The sequence below is a fragment of the Nuphar pumila genome, chromosome 13 (assembly GCF_984573655.1).
Source record: "Nuphar pumila chromosome 13, dmNupPumi1.hap1.1, whole genome shotgun sequence".
Classification (NCBI taxonomy): Eukaryota; Viridiplantae; Streptophyta; class Magnoliopsida; order Nymphaeales; family Nymphaeaceae; genus Nuphar; species Nuphar pumila.
Window position 1 is genome coordinate 7,881,910 of NC_143261.1, and position 17,051 is coordinate 7,898,960.

The 17,051-nt window shown below is 40.2% G+C and overlaps 1 protein-coding gene across 4 annotated transcripts in view; it reads left to right on the forward strand.

Moving 5' to 3' along the window:
• Positions 1-10,755: 10,755 nt before the first annotated feature.
• The window catches only part of LOC149817663 (ATPase GET3A-like), a 39,837-nt gene continuing 33,541 nt past the window's right edge, over positions 10,756-17,051 (forward strand). For 2 of the 4 annotated variants that reach the window (XM_089984115.1, XM_089984114.1), the window contains exons 1-2: positions 10,757-11,099; positions 11,440-11,564. In XM_089984115.1, the coding sequence (XP_089840241.1) occupies positions 10,839-11,099; positions 11,440-11,564 (386 nt within the window). In that variant the 5' untranslated portion in view covers positions 10,757-10,838. Of the gene's footprint in view, positions 11,100-11,439; positions 11,565-17,051 lie in introns of all 4 variants that reach the window. The other 2 variants (XM_089984113.1, XM_089984116.1) reach the window with 2 other exon arrangements.

The following is a 17,051-nucleotide window of genomic DNA, read 5'->3' on the forward strand; positions in this document are numbered from 1 at the left end:
AGTTCCCAGCTTGTCAAGAACTCTATATAGATTATCTTTGGGCACAACTTTAGTAAAAATATCTGCAAGTTGATCTGCACTGGCTATAAACAGAGTTGATATTTCTTTGCTTTGCACTTTATCTCTGATAAAGTGACAATCTATTTCTATGTGTTTCGTTCTTTCATGAAACACTGGATTTGCAGCTATATGAATTGTTGCCTGGTTGTCGCAATACATAGGCATCGGAGTTTGAACTTCAAATCCCATCTCTTCAATAAGTGCTTTAGTCCAGGTTAATTCACAGGCTGTGGTAGCCATAGCCCTGTATTCTCCTTCAGCACTAGAACGAGCAACGACCTTCTGTTTTTTACTTTTCCAGGATACCAAATTACCACCTACAAATATGCAAAAACCGGTAGTGGATTTTTTGTCGAGGGCACTGCCAGCCCAATCAGCGTCCGTGTAGCCACAAATATCCGTATTCTCATTTCTCTTGTACCAAATACCACGTCCTGGAGATTTCTTTAAGTATCGTAGAATGCGATCAACAGCGTCTTTATGAGATTTCTGAGGGTTGTGCATGAATTTACTAACTTCCCCCACATCATAAGCAATATTTGGACGAGTAACAGTCAAATAAATAAGTTTTCCCACAAGCTTTTGATACTGCTTAATATCTTGGATTGGTTCTGATTCAGCTTTTTCAAGTTTATGATTCACTTCCATAGGCGTGTCAGCAGGTTTAATGCCCAACTTTCCGGTTTCTGTCAACAAGTCAATAGTGTACTTCCTTTGAGAGAGATATAATCCCTTTCTTGAATGTTCGATCTCAATTCCGAGGAAATATCTTAATTTTCCCAAATCCTTAATATCGAAAACTTTATGTAAGTATTCCTTGACATTATCTATATCACTCATGTTATCACCTGTCACAATTATATCATCCACATACACCAATATAATAGTGCTGTAATTGCCACTTTTCTTGATAAAGAGAGAGTTATCAGAAACGCACCTCTTGAAGTTCTTTTCTTCTAAAGCCTGACTCAACTTGGCGTACCATGCCCGGGGTGATTGCTTAAGACCATAGATAGATTTTTTAAGTCTGCAAGCAACACTAGAGTCATTCCAACTGGGATGTCCAGGGGGAACCTTCATGAAGACTTCCTCAGTAAGATCGCCTTGTAAAAAAGCATTTTTAACATCTAATTGGAATAGGTTCCAATTTTTATTACATGCAATGGATAATAAAATTCTGAGAGAATTCATTTTTGCTACTGGAGCAAATGTTTCTGTGTAGTCAATTCCTTCAGTTTGAGAAAACCCTCTAGCAACAAGTCTCGCTTTGAACCTTTCTACTGATCCATCGCTTTTATACTTGACCTTGTAGAGCCATTTACACCCAACAATGTTTTTTCCTTTTGGTGTTGGAACAACCTCCCATGTTCTATTTTTTTCCATGGCCTCAAGTTCTTCCCTCATTGCATCACACCATGGCTTCTGTTTGCAGGCTTCATCATACGAACTTGGTTCATGATGTTCAGAGATTTTAGCAAGATATGCAACATAGTTTTTTGAGATGTTCTCATACTGAATTTGATTTTCAATAGGATAAATAGTAGCAATATATGTAACAAAATCTTGCAGACGACTGGGCATCCGAGTGATTCTTTCAGATCGACGAGGAACTATTCCTTCCTCATTTTGACTAGGACCAATTCCCTCTTCATTCTGACTAAAGTTATCATTAATTGGTTGAACCGAACTAGTCGAATTTGGCACATTATTATCTAAAGGAACACTATCAAGGGTGATGATGGGCAGAACATGATCATTCTCAGGTCGTTGCTCCCCCTTGCTACCAGTTTCTTTATTTTCGAAATATGCTGTGCTTTCATCAAAAGAAACATCCCGTGAAACATAAAATTTATGATTTTTAGCATCATAGCATCTATATCCTTTTTGAGAATGTGAGTACCCAAGAAACACACATTTGATGGCTCTTTGTTGAAGTTTGCTTCTAAACATAGGATGTTTCCAAACATATGCAATGCAGCCAAAAGTTTTCAAATGAGAAATAGAGTGTTCTCTCTCTTTGAGAACCTCAATAGGAGACTTGAAATCTAACTTTCGGGTAGGAAGACGATTTATAATATAGCTTGCGGTGCTAACTGCATCATTCCAAAATTTTTCAGGAACATTCATTTGAAAGAGCAAAGCCCTAGTGATCTCAAGAAGATGATGATTTTTTCTTTCGGCGACACCGTTCTGTTGAGGTGTTACGACACAAGAGGTTTCATGTTCCATGCCCCTTTTTATACGAAAATCAACAAACTTATCATTTATATATTCAGTCCCATTATCGGTTCTCAAAGTTTTGATATTGCAATTGTATTGAGTCTGAACCATAGTGTAGAAATCAACAAATGTATCAAACACTTCGTCTTTAGATTTGAGAAAATAAACCCATGTAACTCTGGAAAAATCATCAATGAAAGTCAGGTAATATTTGTAACCCTTATGAGATAGAACGGGGGAAGGTCCCCAAACGTCTGAGTGAACAATATCAAACTTTTGTAATGAAACTCTTTCAGATGAGGGAAAGGGTGGACGAGTCATTTAGCAAATCGACATGTCTCACATTTATTGCAGTCAAAGTCTAAACTGGGCTTCAATTTTTTGAGCACCTTGCTGGAAGGATGACCTAACCTGATATGCCACATTCTTCCTTCATCATCTGTTTGTGCCATCAACGCTTTATTTTGGTTGTCAATAATGTAAAGACCACGAGATTCAGTTCCTCTACCAATCGTCCTCCCTGTCCTCTTGTCCTGAAATAATACCTCAGTAGGAGTGAAAATAACATAACAATTTAAGGATCTGGTAATTTTGCTAACAGACAACAAATTGGATGTTAATGTCGGCATATAAAGCGCATTGTCTTTTTGACCAAAAAAACTAACTTGTCCCTTTCCTTCGACATTCATAAGAGAACCATTTGCAGCAGAAACAGGTTTAGAACTAATATTAGATATGATGTTTTCTAAATAAGAAGTCTGCCCTGTCATGTGGTCAGAAGCACCAGAATCAATAATCCAAGCATAATTGTTAGACTGATGCGTGGTAAAGCAAGAACAAGATTCATTAGGTATACCTGAATCTTTTGAAGCAACGGCAGCCATATTGTTTTTTGAGAACCCTTAAAGAATCTGGGTGAGTTTTTCAACCGTTAAGATTTCCTCATTTGATTGAGATTGAGCAACATGAGCTTGTTGTTTTCCTTTGAATGCATTTGGCCGTTTATTGAGCTTCCAACACCGGTCTCGAGAATGATTGTCTCTCTTACAAAAGGTGCAAAATAATTTCTTCTCTTTGAATTTTTGTATTTCGGCATCTTGAGAGAATTTTGATGATTGTTCATTCTGTTTGATTATGAGTGCAGCTCTGCTTTCATCGACTTCTTTGTTTTTTGCATTCATAACCCTTCGACAAGACTCCTCACGCATGACAGTGGCACAAGCCACATTGAGGGATGGTAATTCAGAGGACATAAAGATTTGACTTCTAAGTTGTTCATACGCAGGTCCCAGCCCAGCAAGCATTTGAAATAGTTTTTCGTGATCTCTCCACTTTTTGAAAGATCATGCATCAATAATAGGAGGAATATAAGAATCAAATTCGTCCCACATACCTCTCAACCACCCTAAATATTCGTTGAAGGGCATATCGTCAAGCTTCAAACTATGAATATCTTGAGCTAACTGGTAGCTTTTAGCCAAATTATACTGCTGGCCGTAAAGATCCTTAGCTGCATCCCAAATAGCCTTAGCCGAATCAAGGAACAGAAATCCTTCAGAAATACGTGGCTCCATAGAATTCAGAAGCCATGCCATGACCATATGATCGCTCGACTCCCATTCTTCAAAACTGGAATCGATTTCAGCTGGCTTGGGTTTTTTCCCAGTAACATGTCCCAACTTGGATTTACCGCTGAGAACAAGAGCAACCGACTTTGCCCATGCTGTGTAGTTGTAATCATTAAGCGGAACAGAAGTGATTTTCAGAGAGGTACTTATCTGCTCTTGACTGACGATGGTAGGAGCATATTCTGTATTCTGGCTATTGTTAGCCATGGGAACAGAGAAGCACTACAGCACTGCTGCCAACGATACAGATAACCCGCAAAACGTAGGCCCTATTGCAGAAAAGAGAGGTTGCACAGGGATCAACAGATGAACAAAGAACAAGGGGCGACAAACACTTTGATATGAAGCTGCACAGAGATTAACAGCTGAACAAAAAACAGAAAACCACCACGCGAGATGCACAACCAGATGTAGCACACAATGATGTTGAAGAACCCCACCTTGTGTGGAGAGAACCAACTACACAAACCTAGGCTTTGATACCATGATAAACGATGTTGTGCAATCCATCATACGCGAATAGATAAAAGGAAAAGCAAGCAAAACACACGAGATAACGTGGTTCGGTCATAGAGACCTACATCCACGAGAGAACACCGATCAGTCATACTCCATTACTTCAAGGATGAGTTACAAATAGTGCTAGATCCATAAATCGTGGCAACAAAAAAGGAAGGATTATCATCCAGCACAATACAATCCTTAACAGAAGGAAAGAGCAGATATTTTAGGAAAGGAGAAACCGTCGATGCCCCAACCATCCTTATCGTCAACAAAATGGAAAACCAAAAAACAATGAAGAAGCTCATGGACCACCCAGAACAATTCGGGAAGAAGAAAGAGAAAATCGCCTCGTTTTTAAAAAGGAAAAGACATGGAGTGTGTTGGCCTAAGCCTGCTTCGGGATGGGCTGGCTCTAAAAAATGAGGCCCATGGCCCGATGGTACGGGTATCATGTTGTCCTGGACATGACGCCGCTGGGTCGCCCTGTCCTATTTCTCCCACCATACGACGCACCCCCACCGTTTTCCTAGGAAACTCCATATTTCCGACCTGGCTTTTTAACTTTTTCGAATCACGTGTTTTTCATTCCAAAGGTCGTTCCTCTCCCTTACGGCCTTACCTTCGGGATGGAACGGGCACATAGGAATGCAAACGGATCGTATCCACGATAGAGCTTTCGCAATTTTTAGCTGTTACGGATCTTATTCATATCCAACTTGCCATGTATAATTAGTTGTTCCGGATCTGACCTGTTTGCATCCCTACCCCAAATCATACCCAAACCCTTATAATGGGTCCAAATCCAAACTTAACCCACCTAAACCAGACTCCATTGAAATTGAATATCAATCCAAACTCACTGGGTCAATACCAAACCCAAACCTCAACCAAACACCCAAACCATATACAGGTCCCAGGACCCAAACATCCACGAGTCATGGTTAGAATATTGGATCAGTGCTAAATATGGTGATAAGTTCTATATTCTTGAGTCCACAGGCTTAGACGGTCTAAATCAGAGTTACTGAAAACCCCACTTACATGTGGGAAACTCATTTCCGAAAGAACGTTTCTGAAACCAGATATCATGTGTTTCATAAACTTGTGGGAACTTCTAAAAAAACATGTGAAACCCGTTTCCAATCAATTGAGAAACTCTTTCACATCACATGAGAAACATACTTTTTTTTTTAATATTTACAAGAAGAAACCGCCCACAGGAACATAGACCTATCTGCATGTCATACTTATGATCACTGTCCTGGCAGCATATTTTCATATTTTTTTCTATAAGTTTTTTTCTTGAATAAGATTTTTTTTTTCAATGAAAAGTTGAGATATATGTATTATTCAAAATTTTAATTACTTATTTTAGTTGCAATAAACATAATTATATATTTTATAAAAAATATTAATCCTTACTATTTATCATAATATTAGTAAAATAAGTAAAGTTTATGTAAACTTATAATATTCTTGGTCCATATTGCCCACATTTGCACTTTTGCGCTACAATCACATTCACAATATATATATATATATATATATATATATATATATATATATATATATATATATATATATATAAAGAGAGAGAGAGTAATGGGTACGTGATAAATAAAATGTGCTAAATGGGTTTTTCAGGTTTATTTTATTTTAAATTTTGACCGTACATATATATGATCTATGTACTTGATTTTATAGGGATTAGCTCTTCAAGTGTTCGATTCCGACACATGGGTGGGTTTTTATAACGTTCAAAAAATCAAGTCTTAAGTCTTTATAAATTTTTGAGGCTCTAAATATCATTTTTTTCATCAAAAATACATGATCCAGGTGTGAATTCCTTGTAAATCGACCATGCTCAACACATTTATGAGGTACAAACTGCAAAAAAACACCGAAAGAGCAAAAAAACCCATTTAGCATGTTTCATTTAACACATACCCATCTCTCTCTCTCTCTCTCTATATATATATATATATATATATATATATATATATATATATGGTATCTGGAATATGTAAATGCATCGAGATTTTCATAGGTTTTTTTTTCTAAAATTTCACAATACAAATGTGATCCAAACGTTTGGTTTTATAGAAATAAACTCTTAGATCATCCGATTAGGATGTATAATCTTTTAAGGCTTGAAAATCAATGGTTCAAAATATTTATAAATATTCAAGCATACAAAATCACAATTCTTGATTCAATTACGATGATCCAATAGTCAATTTCAAGCAAATGGATCACACTGAACGCAACTGCAAGGTTAGATTTGCAAAAAACTCTATGAAAATCTCAGTTCACATATTTTGCAGGTTTATATACTTCAGTTTATATATATATATATACACGTTTCACATGCACTTTCGAAAATCTTATTTTTCAACATGTTTCATATTTTTGTTTTCCTTCCTAGCAACCTTAGTCAAATGCATTATTTGATTGAATTTAAGCAACGGATTTGAAATTTGAGCATAACCTGATCACAGAGTATCAAAAAGCCCTAAACATAGTTGTCTTTTGCATGATAGATAGATGGTGGTGGATGGACAGGCAAGTCACTCGTGGGTGTGAGGTCGAAAAATAATGCCAAACTTGATCAAGATTAAGCAATTGATGCAGATCAAGTTTGTAGAACCACCATTCACTTTTGATCCAAAACTAACTATATAATACTTCGGTAGAAATCCAATTATTTTATATTTAAATCCAAATCTCTTAACAAATCCAAATCTAATTTATTGGATATATCCAAACCTATTTTAGAATCCATTACCTAGACTCCCAATCAATCTCACTTACACCCTAACCAAACTCATTTAGACCCAACCCAAGTTGGACACTCCTATATCCTACTTACTATCCATACCCAATCTCTTGATACCCATAACCAATTAATTCGTATCGCAGTAGATAACTCAAGACATATGGTATATTCATATCCAAAACCAACATAAGTCCATCTTGTTAATTTGACCCTCTATTCTAATGCTTTAACTTGCACATACCAAATCAGGCTCGGTTAGAGTAGATCCTGATTTTATCTCAACCATCTGCTTGTGATTATGGATGGTTTGGAAAGGATATTTGTGGCTTTGTCATGCATATTGGACCAAATCCCCTTCTCTTTTTAGAGCAGCGTAGAGAACCCTTCCATATTGTAGGCCCATAACCACCTCATTCACTAGTAAACTCATTGGTATAAAAAAGGCCACAGGTTGCAGTTGAGCCAGCCTTTGGGCACAAAAGGGACTACCTCAAACTTCACCTACACAAGCAGCGCCTAAGAAACCGAGTCCGGATCGGGTGCAAGATGATTGTACAAATATTTGTGCATCAGGGTGCTTAATGCACAAATATTTGTGCAATCATATTGCACCTGATCTTTTCACCTAAGAAACCAGGATTTATTGGCCATATCTCACAATGTGAAGGGCATCTTGGGGTCAATGTCAAATCCATATGGGATCCGGGTATAGACCCACCCAAGGCCGGATGGCCTCTGATATTTGAGGCCACTGCCTAGGGCCTTAAATGAAAAAAAAAAATATAATGCTTATATTTCACATGCTGAGGGCTAGGGGTGGCAATCGGGTCGGGTTGGCGGGTTGGCGTGTCAGCATACCTCAACCCGAACCCGACCCGTTTATTAAACGGGTCGGCTGTGGCAAACACGAACCCGACCCATTTAATAAACGGGTAACCCAACACGACCCGCCAACCCATTTAATAAATGGGTTGGGTCGGGTAAACGGGTTTTCAGGTTCGCGGGTTGACGGATCGGGTTGGCAGGTAGGCAGGTTGGCGGGTCGGGTTGACGGGTCGGGTTGGCGGGTTGACGGGTCGGGCAGACTTGTTGGCGGGTTGACCCACCCGCCTAACCCGTTTATTAAACGGGTCAGCCGGGTTGGCGGGTTGGCATACCCCCAACCCGAACCGGACTTGTTTAATAAACGGGTTATGCGGGTCGACCCGTTTATTAAACGGGTTGGCTTAAGCCCAACCCGAACCCGCCTAAGAGGCGGGTTGGCGGGTCGTGTCAGAAATTGCCACCCCTACTGAGGGCGTCCATGAGGCATGACACATGCATGTGCCTCGTGCCGAGAGCCTTCAATGAAAAAAAATATGGAGAAATATGAGCTTCCATTGAAATATGCATAGGGCCTCAACTTCCCTTGAGCAACCCCTGGACCCACCTAAGTGGGTTCAACGAGCTCATGGAGTTCGCATCAGTAGGATGGGCGACCTACCTGGAAATGAAACTAGTAAGTTTGGCGTACCTAGGCCGCTAAGCAAATGGTCTAGGTTCATATCCCATGAGCATCACCCCTTGTGCAAGCCGAAGTGTGGTGACTCCCTAAGAACAATGGGTAAGCTCACTGAGTTTTACGGCAAACATAGCCCGGCTAGGTCTCTTATCCTGGGGTAGTTTCTCTATGTAAATATATATAAAAAAAAAGTGACCATAAATAACTGGATCCGTCAATATCAGGTCTAACCAAGGATTTTTAACTTTTTCCCAATGAAAAACAAGAACAAAGGGTTGCACACATTTTCATTTAGGAAGTATTCTGGTGATTTCCACAGTCTGAGTTGAGCTGTTGGAATTAGGGGTGCAAATGGGTCGGGCTAGATCTTGGCAGATCTAAATCCAAATCTGCAATATAGACAATAGATCTAAATCTGGATCTGGATCTGGGTCCTAATCAGATTTGAGGAGCTAAGGTTGAATCTGGTCCAACTTAAAATGCTGGTCCCAATCCAACTTGAATCTGAAAGTAATCCGACTGAAATCCGTTTTGAATGTACATTTGGATTTTACTAAAAAAATCCATATCCAGAAATAACATATCGGACTCGGATCAGATATCCGACCATATCCCATCCATTTTCAACCTAAGTTGGTTGGGCGTTTGGCGCTTTAACAGGGACTACCTAGGGTATATGAAACATAAAATCAATTTCACTAATCCCTATCTTCATATTGGGACTTAGAATTTCATTGATGCAAGTTGTTTTGATCAAATTGGATTCCATATAGATGTGAACTACATCATTCAGATAGACATTTAAATCACTAAGACTTGTGTGCAGGATTTTTTTTGGCCATTTAAAATTCAACGATTAAATAGACCATGCTGAAATCCATCTATAAGGTCAGATTTGGTCCGAACAACTTGCATCATAAGATTTAATAGGGGCATGAAGATGGGGGATGGCATAAAGAATGAGTAGAGCAGAAGTCATACTCATAGATAAAAATTTCCAATTCCATAAAAGTTCAAATCTTAAACAAATCTAGTACATTATTGTGAGATTCAAGTTAGATCCAATTCTGATTAAGACCCACTCCTAAAATAACATGAACAGATCAATCCACCCAACCCATATCTGACCCTTTTCATCCCTACTCTCAAATAAAGGCCTAATTCGGGTTGGCCATCATGAAGTAGTTTTGGTTTAAACACAGCCCTTACTATAATCTCAGACATTCCTGACATATTGAATCTTTTGACAATTTTATAGCAAGAAATTCAGATGCCATGAAAATCTCATAAGATTACAAGAAACCTAAAAATATCACATTTTTTCACGTTCTGTTTTATATATATATATATATATATATATATATATATATATATATATATATTTACACGGAGAAGCCGCCTTTGGATTGCTGTATTTACGAAGTGGCGTAGCTAGGATTCATGTGAGGGGGGGGGGGGGCAAACAGGGGTGTAGAAAAAAAATTATTTGTGCGATAGTCGGGGGTTCGGGGGCAGCGCCCCCAGAAAATTCTTTTTTTGAGATAAAATAAAAAATGGCTACAATTATTAATAAAAATCTATTTCATATGTAATCAGGGCTGGGCTAGGACTGGGCTTTTAAAAAAAAAAAAATTAACTGTTTCCGGAGGATGGAGGCGTGGATGAACGTGCACTTTTCTCCGCCCCGCCACGATCCCCACCTCATCCCCGCCCCCCGAACACTTTTCCCGATAATATCCCCGCCTCATCCCCGTTTGAACCGGGGATGGAGGACATGAAACGGGGATGAAGGCGGGGCCCCATTCAAAAAATACCAAAACTTCCCAACCTTTGACCACGTCACTAACCAGAAAAGCAAAATTTCCCGTCCATCTGAGAGATGGACGGCTATCAAAGACCTTAACGCATGGTACTAGTCCTAGATACGCCGACAAGGAAGCAAGGTACTAAAAACACCACGGCAGGGTCCATCTAGGAATCCGGTTCCTGTTTGGCTTCAAACACAACAAATCTAAAATCAAGAACGGCTTCTAGAAGGCCAAAATACCATGTCACAAAACCAGGAACAGCTTCTAGAACCAGGAACAGTTCCTGTTTGCCACCACCACCTCTTCTCTCCGTGCGTTTCGATCGGATTCTCGCCGTGAAGATGACTGAGAACTCGCAACCGTTGGAGAGGAGCGTGAGGAACATTCTGGAACAGGATAAACTCAAGTGGGTCTTCGTCGGTGGCAAGGGGGGAGTCGGCAAAACCACGTGCAGCTCGATCCTCTCGGTCCTCCTGTCGAGGGTTCGATCGTCGGTGTTGATAATCTCCACGGATCCTGCGCACAACCTCAGTGACGCCTTCCAGCAGAAGTTCACCAAAACCCCAACCTTGGTCAATGGTTTCTCGAATCTCTTCGCCATGGTGTGCATCGGATTCTAGATATCTTCATCCTTTTCTGGTTTTTTGGGCGCACCCATTTTGATTTTTGGGGTCATAATGATGTGGGTGTTTGTTTTTTTTCGTGTTTTTTTTATTTGTTGGCGGTGTTATTCTTCGTAGTCGATTGTGTGTTTGGTCTAGATTTGTTGGTTTCCGGAAGTTGGTTTTTGAATTGATCTAGGTATGTGTTTGTTGATTGAGGTTTAGTGTGTTTTTATGATTTGGATGGTTTGTTCGTTTTGTTCTTTGTTTTTCTTTTGTTGATGGTGTGGAGAACTGTTTTCTGTGAGGATTTTGATAAGGGATGAATTGGGGTTTTCAGGAAGTGGATCCGAATGTGGAGAAGGATGAGATACCCAATGTGGAAGGGATGGACAGTTTTCTTTCGGAATTGGCGAACGCTATTCCGGGAATTGACGAGGCCATGAGTTTCTCTGAGATGCTCAAGTAAATTGCTCTATTCATTTCTCCCTTTTTGTTAATTCTTCTTTGATGTGAATTTTTGGCTGCCTGTGGTCCTGTTGGAATATGCCTATTTGGAGTTTTTGCTTGAGATCTACTGAACTTCGTTACATGCCGTTTGTAACTTTAAACCAGTTTTCCAGCTATATTTATTTTCGTCAGGTTTTGTGTTCCATCTGATACTCAGCCAGCGTGCTTGCCACTTATCAGTTCAAATTTTTTTATCATCTTGTTTTGAAGTTTGAAGCAGCACACAAAAATAAGCATGCCTTAAGATTATCTTAACTACTTTTTGTTGGTCTTCCAGTATGAGTATGCGGTAGAAGTGCTCTGTCTCGCTTTGCAAATATAGTTAACTGACTGGTCATGCCTGCTCTCTATAATAACCTGCCGAAAGTCTGCAGAACTTGCGCCTATAACTGGATAGTTGGGACTACATACCTATCTTGGTTGATCAGAATAGTTCAATTTCTTTTTCAGCTTTTCTGTTGTATGGAACAGCTGGTTGGGCATGTAATTAGATATGCTTAATGTTGCCGAGAGGATAATGTGAAAAGACATATTAGTGTCTGGGGGATACCATGGCTAAAAAAGGAAGCAAGACTTTTTCAAAGTCTTTTTCTACTGAAAGCGCACACACTTGACTCATAACAGAATGAACTGAGTTGGGAAAAAGGGTTTGAATTGATAGGATGAAGTTTGAACTAAGTGACCTAATCCTAAAGGATGTACCGAGCATGATGATGATATTTCGGGCAAAATCAGCACCAAGAGATTCAACACAATTACTTATGTTGAAACAAAGATATTGTGAGTTTTCTCCAGAACCTGCGAACGAGAAACTAAGAGGAGGAAGAGAGAGTGAGGCTGCAACGAGTCACGGTTTTCATAATGAAAAACCATGACCTCTTTCTTTAATATATAGACAAAAACCTAATACATGGTCTTCACTATGACCCTGATAAGTTGAGGGTATTTACAAGTATGTCCATTATATGTTGGACAAGATACACAAGTAGTTTGGATCCGGATCCGGATCCGGATCCAAACTTAAATACAAAACAAGAACCTTGTCTAATAGTCTCCCTCAAGTTGTGCATGATTTTGGATCATGGACAACTTGCTCTTTAGGAACCAAAAATGGCACTTTGTGAGTCCTTTAGTGAACAAATCAGCCACTTGGTCTTCTGTTCTAATATAATGAGACTCAATCTCTTTTTCTTCAATCTTTTGCCTGATAAAATGCTGATCAATCTCAATGTGCTTGGTCTTGCTGTGATGAATGAGATTAAGAGATATTTTAATAGCACTTTGGTTGTCACAAAAGAGAAAGCAACTAACAATCGACTCTTTTAGTTCTGTTAACAAATGTTTAGTCCATGTTACTTCTGCCGTAGCAGCAACCATCGCCCTGTATTCTGCTTCTGTACTAGATCCATCTACTGCTTTCTGTTTTCTACTACTCCAAGAAATAAGATTGGCACCAATGAAAACGCCATACCCTGAAACTGACTTTCGATCATCAGGATCTTCGACCCAGTCTGCATCTGAATAAGCAATGATGTCATGAGCAGTATTTATGGATCTGCTTTTGGTGTACAAAAGTTAATCTCCAACAGTACTCTTTAAGTATCTTAGTATCCTTTTTACTACATCCATGTGTCCCGTCCTTGGCTCATGCATAAATTGAGAAATTTGATTGACTGAGTATGTGATATCGGGCCTAGTAAATGTAAGATACTGAAGCATCCCAACTAAACTCCGATATTTGGTGGGATCAGTTTGCACGTCTTGCGCACTTAATTTCTGGTTAAGTACACTAGGAGTAGCAGGAGGTTTGCAATCCTTCATTCCACCCTTTTCTAACAGATCCAAGGTGTATTTATGATGGGTCAAAGTAAGCTTATTTCCTTGATTATCCACCTCTATTCCAAGAAAGTACCAAAGATTTTCAAGGTCCTTCATTTTGAATCTTTGGCTTAATAGATCTTTAGTTTCTTGAACATGGTTCTCACTACTTCCTGTAATAATTATATCATCAACATATATCAACAAGAAGGTAGTAAACTTCTTACCTCGAAGAATAAAAAGAGAATGATCCAATTATGACCGATAAAAACCATGTCTTTGAATTTCTAGGGAAAAACTTTCAAACCAAGATCGAGACGCTTGTTTCAGGCCATAGAATGCTCGATTTAATTTGCATACATACTGATGCAGTGAGAAAAGCCGAAAGTATTCACGAAAAGGTTGCCGACGTGAATGCTTCTTAATCAGCGAATGAACCGACGCTGTCACGCTACAGGTTGACGTTGGAAAGGTCCTTTCAACGCACGACTGTGCAATACTCGATATCCAATGGCACGTAGAAGAGGAAAGGCTCGGATCAATGGATCCGAGCAACAACGTATTAACAGGCTGAAGACGTGCAAACTGATAATGATAATAGTAAAGCAAACAATAGCTAATAGGAAATAAACAGAATGCTGGAATAAATAAAATGCCAATAGCCTGCTGTAGGCTGAGACAAACAATGGGGAGAAAGGCTGCAAAACAACTGACGTGAAACAACAAAGAAACAAAAAAAAAAACAATAATAAAGAAAGGAAGTAATGACAAAAGCAATAATGGACTGACTGGAAAGTAATCAAGAAAACCAAAAGGAATGACAAAGGCTGCTGAAAAGAAAGAAAAGCTACAGGGAACCCACAAAAAGAAAAGGGAGGCTGCGTTAATTCCAATCTCCCTTCCCACGAAACCCTAGACAAGGTATTAATAATGTCGGCCTGGATCTGGTTCTCGGGTCCAGTCCTTGGACCGGATCCAAATGCTGGTTTCTACTGGATCTGGGGCGTCTGACTTGTGCCCTTCGTGCTCGCCCGAGGTAGGTACGAACAAGACATCTCCGTGCCTCGGTTCAGTGAACTGGATCGGATCCACTACTTGGATCCGATCCGATCCACCACTTGGATCCGATCATCGATTCCATTTGTGCAAATCCAGTCCACCTCTTGGGTCATTCTGTAGGGACCGGACCGAGTCTGCTCTGCATCATTCTCCCCTGGTTGGGAAGAAGTCGGCTCTGACGACTTTTTGTCACCACGATATGCATATAAATCAGACACATTGATGATATGCAACATGTATCTATATTCCTAGACGACTCCAAATCAAAGCCTGTAGATTTGTTTTGAAATTGTTCGTCTGTGCCATTTGCTATGTCACCCCATGGAGGCACAGGCTGAATTTCTGTCCCTCCAGCACGCGGTCTTAAGGGTTTGGCTAGAATACCAATAATACAAGCATGCTTACCAAAAACCGGACTACCTTCTGAAAACTTCACTATATCTGCCCCGGATGCATAGTGGCTCTGCTCACCGTTCATAGAGGAATACCCATCCAGGATCTTGTTTCCAAAAGCAATCCCAAACAGAGTCAAAAGCTCATGGTAGCGGCTAAACCGAGCAATGTCTAGTGATCGCCCAACACAGCCAGATTTGTAAACCTTCATAAATGTTTGGTCAGGTGGGTTAAGTCTCGAATTTTGGAGAATTTCTGGTGAGTTCTCTTGCAATTGTCGTTGTTGCTGGTCACTGAATGGTTGAAACAATTTCTGATGCAAAAGGCGACTCTCAAACTGGTTATCAAACATTGCATATGCTTATTGCTGGAGCATCGTGCATCGGGCATCCCTGTGCAGGCTCGCTTCGATGGACTCTGATGGCACGCTCGACAGTTGGAGGTTCGCTGGGCATGGGTCGACTGTCACCGCACTCGGGTGGCCAACCACATCGACGCTCAATCCACCACTCATTTTCAACGTGGACGTTGGGTGCGTCTCCACCGTCGATTCTAGGACAGCAAGCCGATCTTCGATTCCATCCATACGCTTCGACAGACCATCTATCTCATTTTCTAGGTGTAGCATATCTTCTTGCATCTCTGTCACCATGTCGAGCATCCGCTTTATGATCTTCTCTCGTGCCTTTCCGTTCGTAGGACTGTTCCTCGCCCCTTGCGTCATGCCATTGACGAAGGAGGAGGGGCTGGGCTCTGATACCATTTGATGCAGAGAGAAAAGCCGAAAGTATTCACGAAAAGGTTGCCGACGTGAATGCTTCTTAATCAGCGAATGAACCGATGTTGTCACGCTACAGGTTGACGTTGGAAAGGTCTTTTCAATGCATGACTGTGCAATACTCGATATCCATTGGCACGTAGAAGAGGAAAGGCTCAGATCAATAGATCCGAGCAACAACGTATTAACAGGCTGAAGACGTGCAAACTGATAATGATAATAGTAAAGAAAACAATAGCTAATAGGAAATAAACAGAATGCTGGAATAAATAAAATGCCAATAGCCTGCTGTAGGCTGAGACAGACAATGGGGAGAAAGGCTGCAAAACAACTGACGTGAAACAACAAAGAAACAAAAAGAAACAATAATAAAGAAAGGAAGTAATGACAAAAGCAATAATGGACTGACTGGAAAGTAATCAAGAAAACCAAAAGGAATGACGAAGGCTGCTGAAAAGAAAGAAAAGCTACAGGGAACCCACAAAAAGAAAAGGGAGGCTGCGTTAATTCCAATATCCCTTCCCACGAAACCCTAGACAGGGTATTAATAATGTCGGCCTGGATCTGGTTCTCGGGTCCAGTCCTTGGACCCGATCCAAATGCTGATTGATACTGGATCTGGGGCGTCTGACTCGTGCCCTTCGTGCTCGCCCGAGGTAGGTACGAACATGACATCTTCCACCACTTGGATCCGATCCTATCCGATCCACCACTTGGATCCGATCATCGATTCCATTTGTGCAAATCCAGTCCACCTCTTGGGTCATTCTGTAGGGACCGGACCCGAGTCTGCTCTGCATCACATTCTCTTTTGAATCTCCTTCTGTATAACCTGGCGGTTGTTTCATGTAAACTTCTTCCTTTAAGTCCCCATGAAAAAAAGCATTTTTCACATCTAGCTGACTTATTCTCCAATCATAATCTACAGCTAATGAAAGAACAATGCGAATTGTGCTCATTTTCACGACTGGACTAAAAGTTTCATCATAATCCTGTCCAAATTCTTGGGTAAAACCTTTTGCTACGAGACGAGCTTTGTATCGCTCAACACTCCCATCCGGTTTGTATTTGATCTTGTAGACCCATCGTGACCCAACAACATTCTTATCTGGAGGTCGATGAACAATTGTCCATGTTTGACATTGATACAAAGCTTTCATCTCTTCATTCATGGCTTGAATCCATTTTTTGGAGTTAATAGCTTGATGAAAATGTTTAGGCTCGGTTTCTTTCTCGATCTGTGACAGAAATAGCTGAAAATCCATGGTGAAATTCTCATAACTAACCCACCTTTCAATAGGATGTCGGGCTCTCTCAGATCGTCTGATCGGGAGTGCTATTGCATTAGAAACTGGAGAAGTGATGCCATTGGATGAATGAGACGCAAGAGCTTC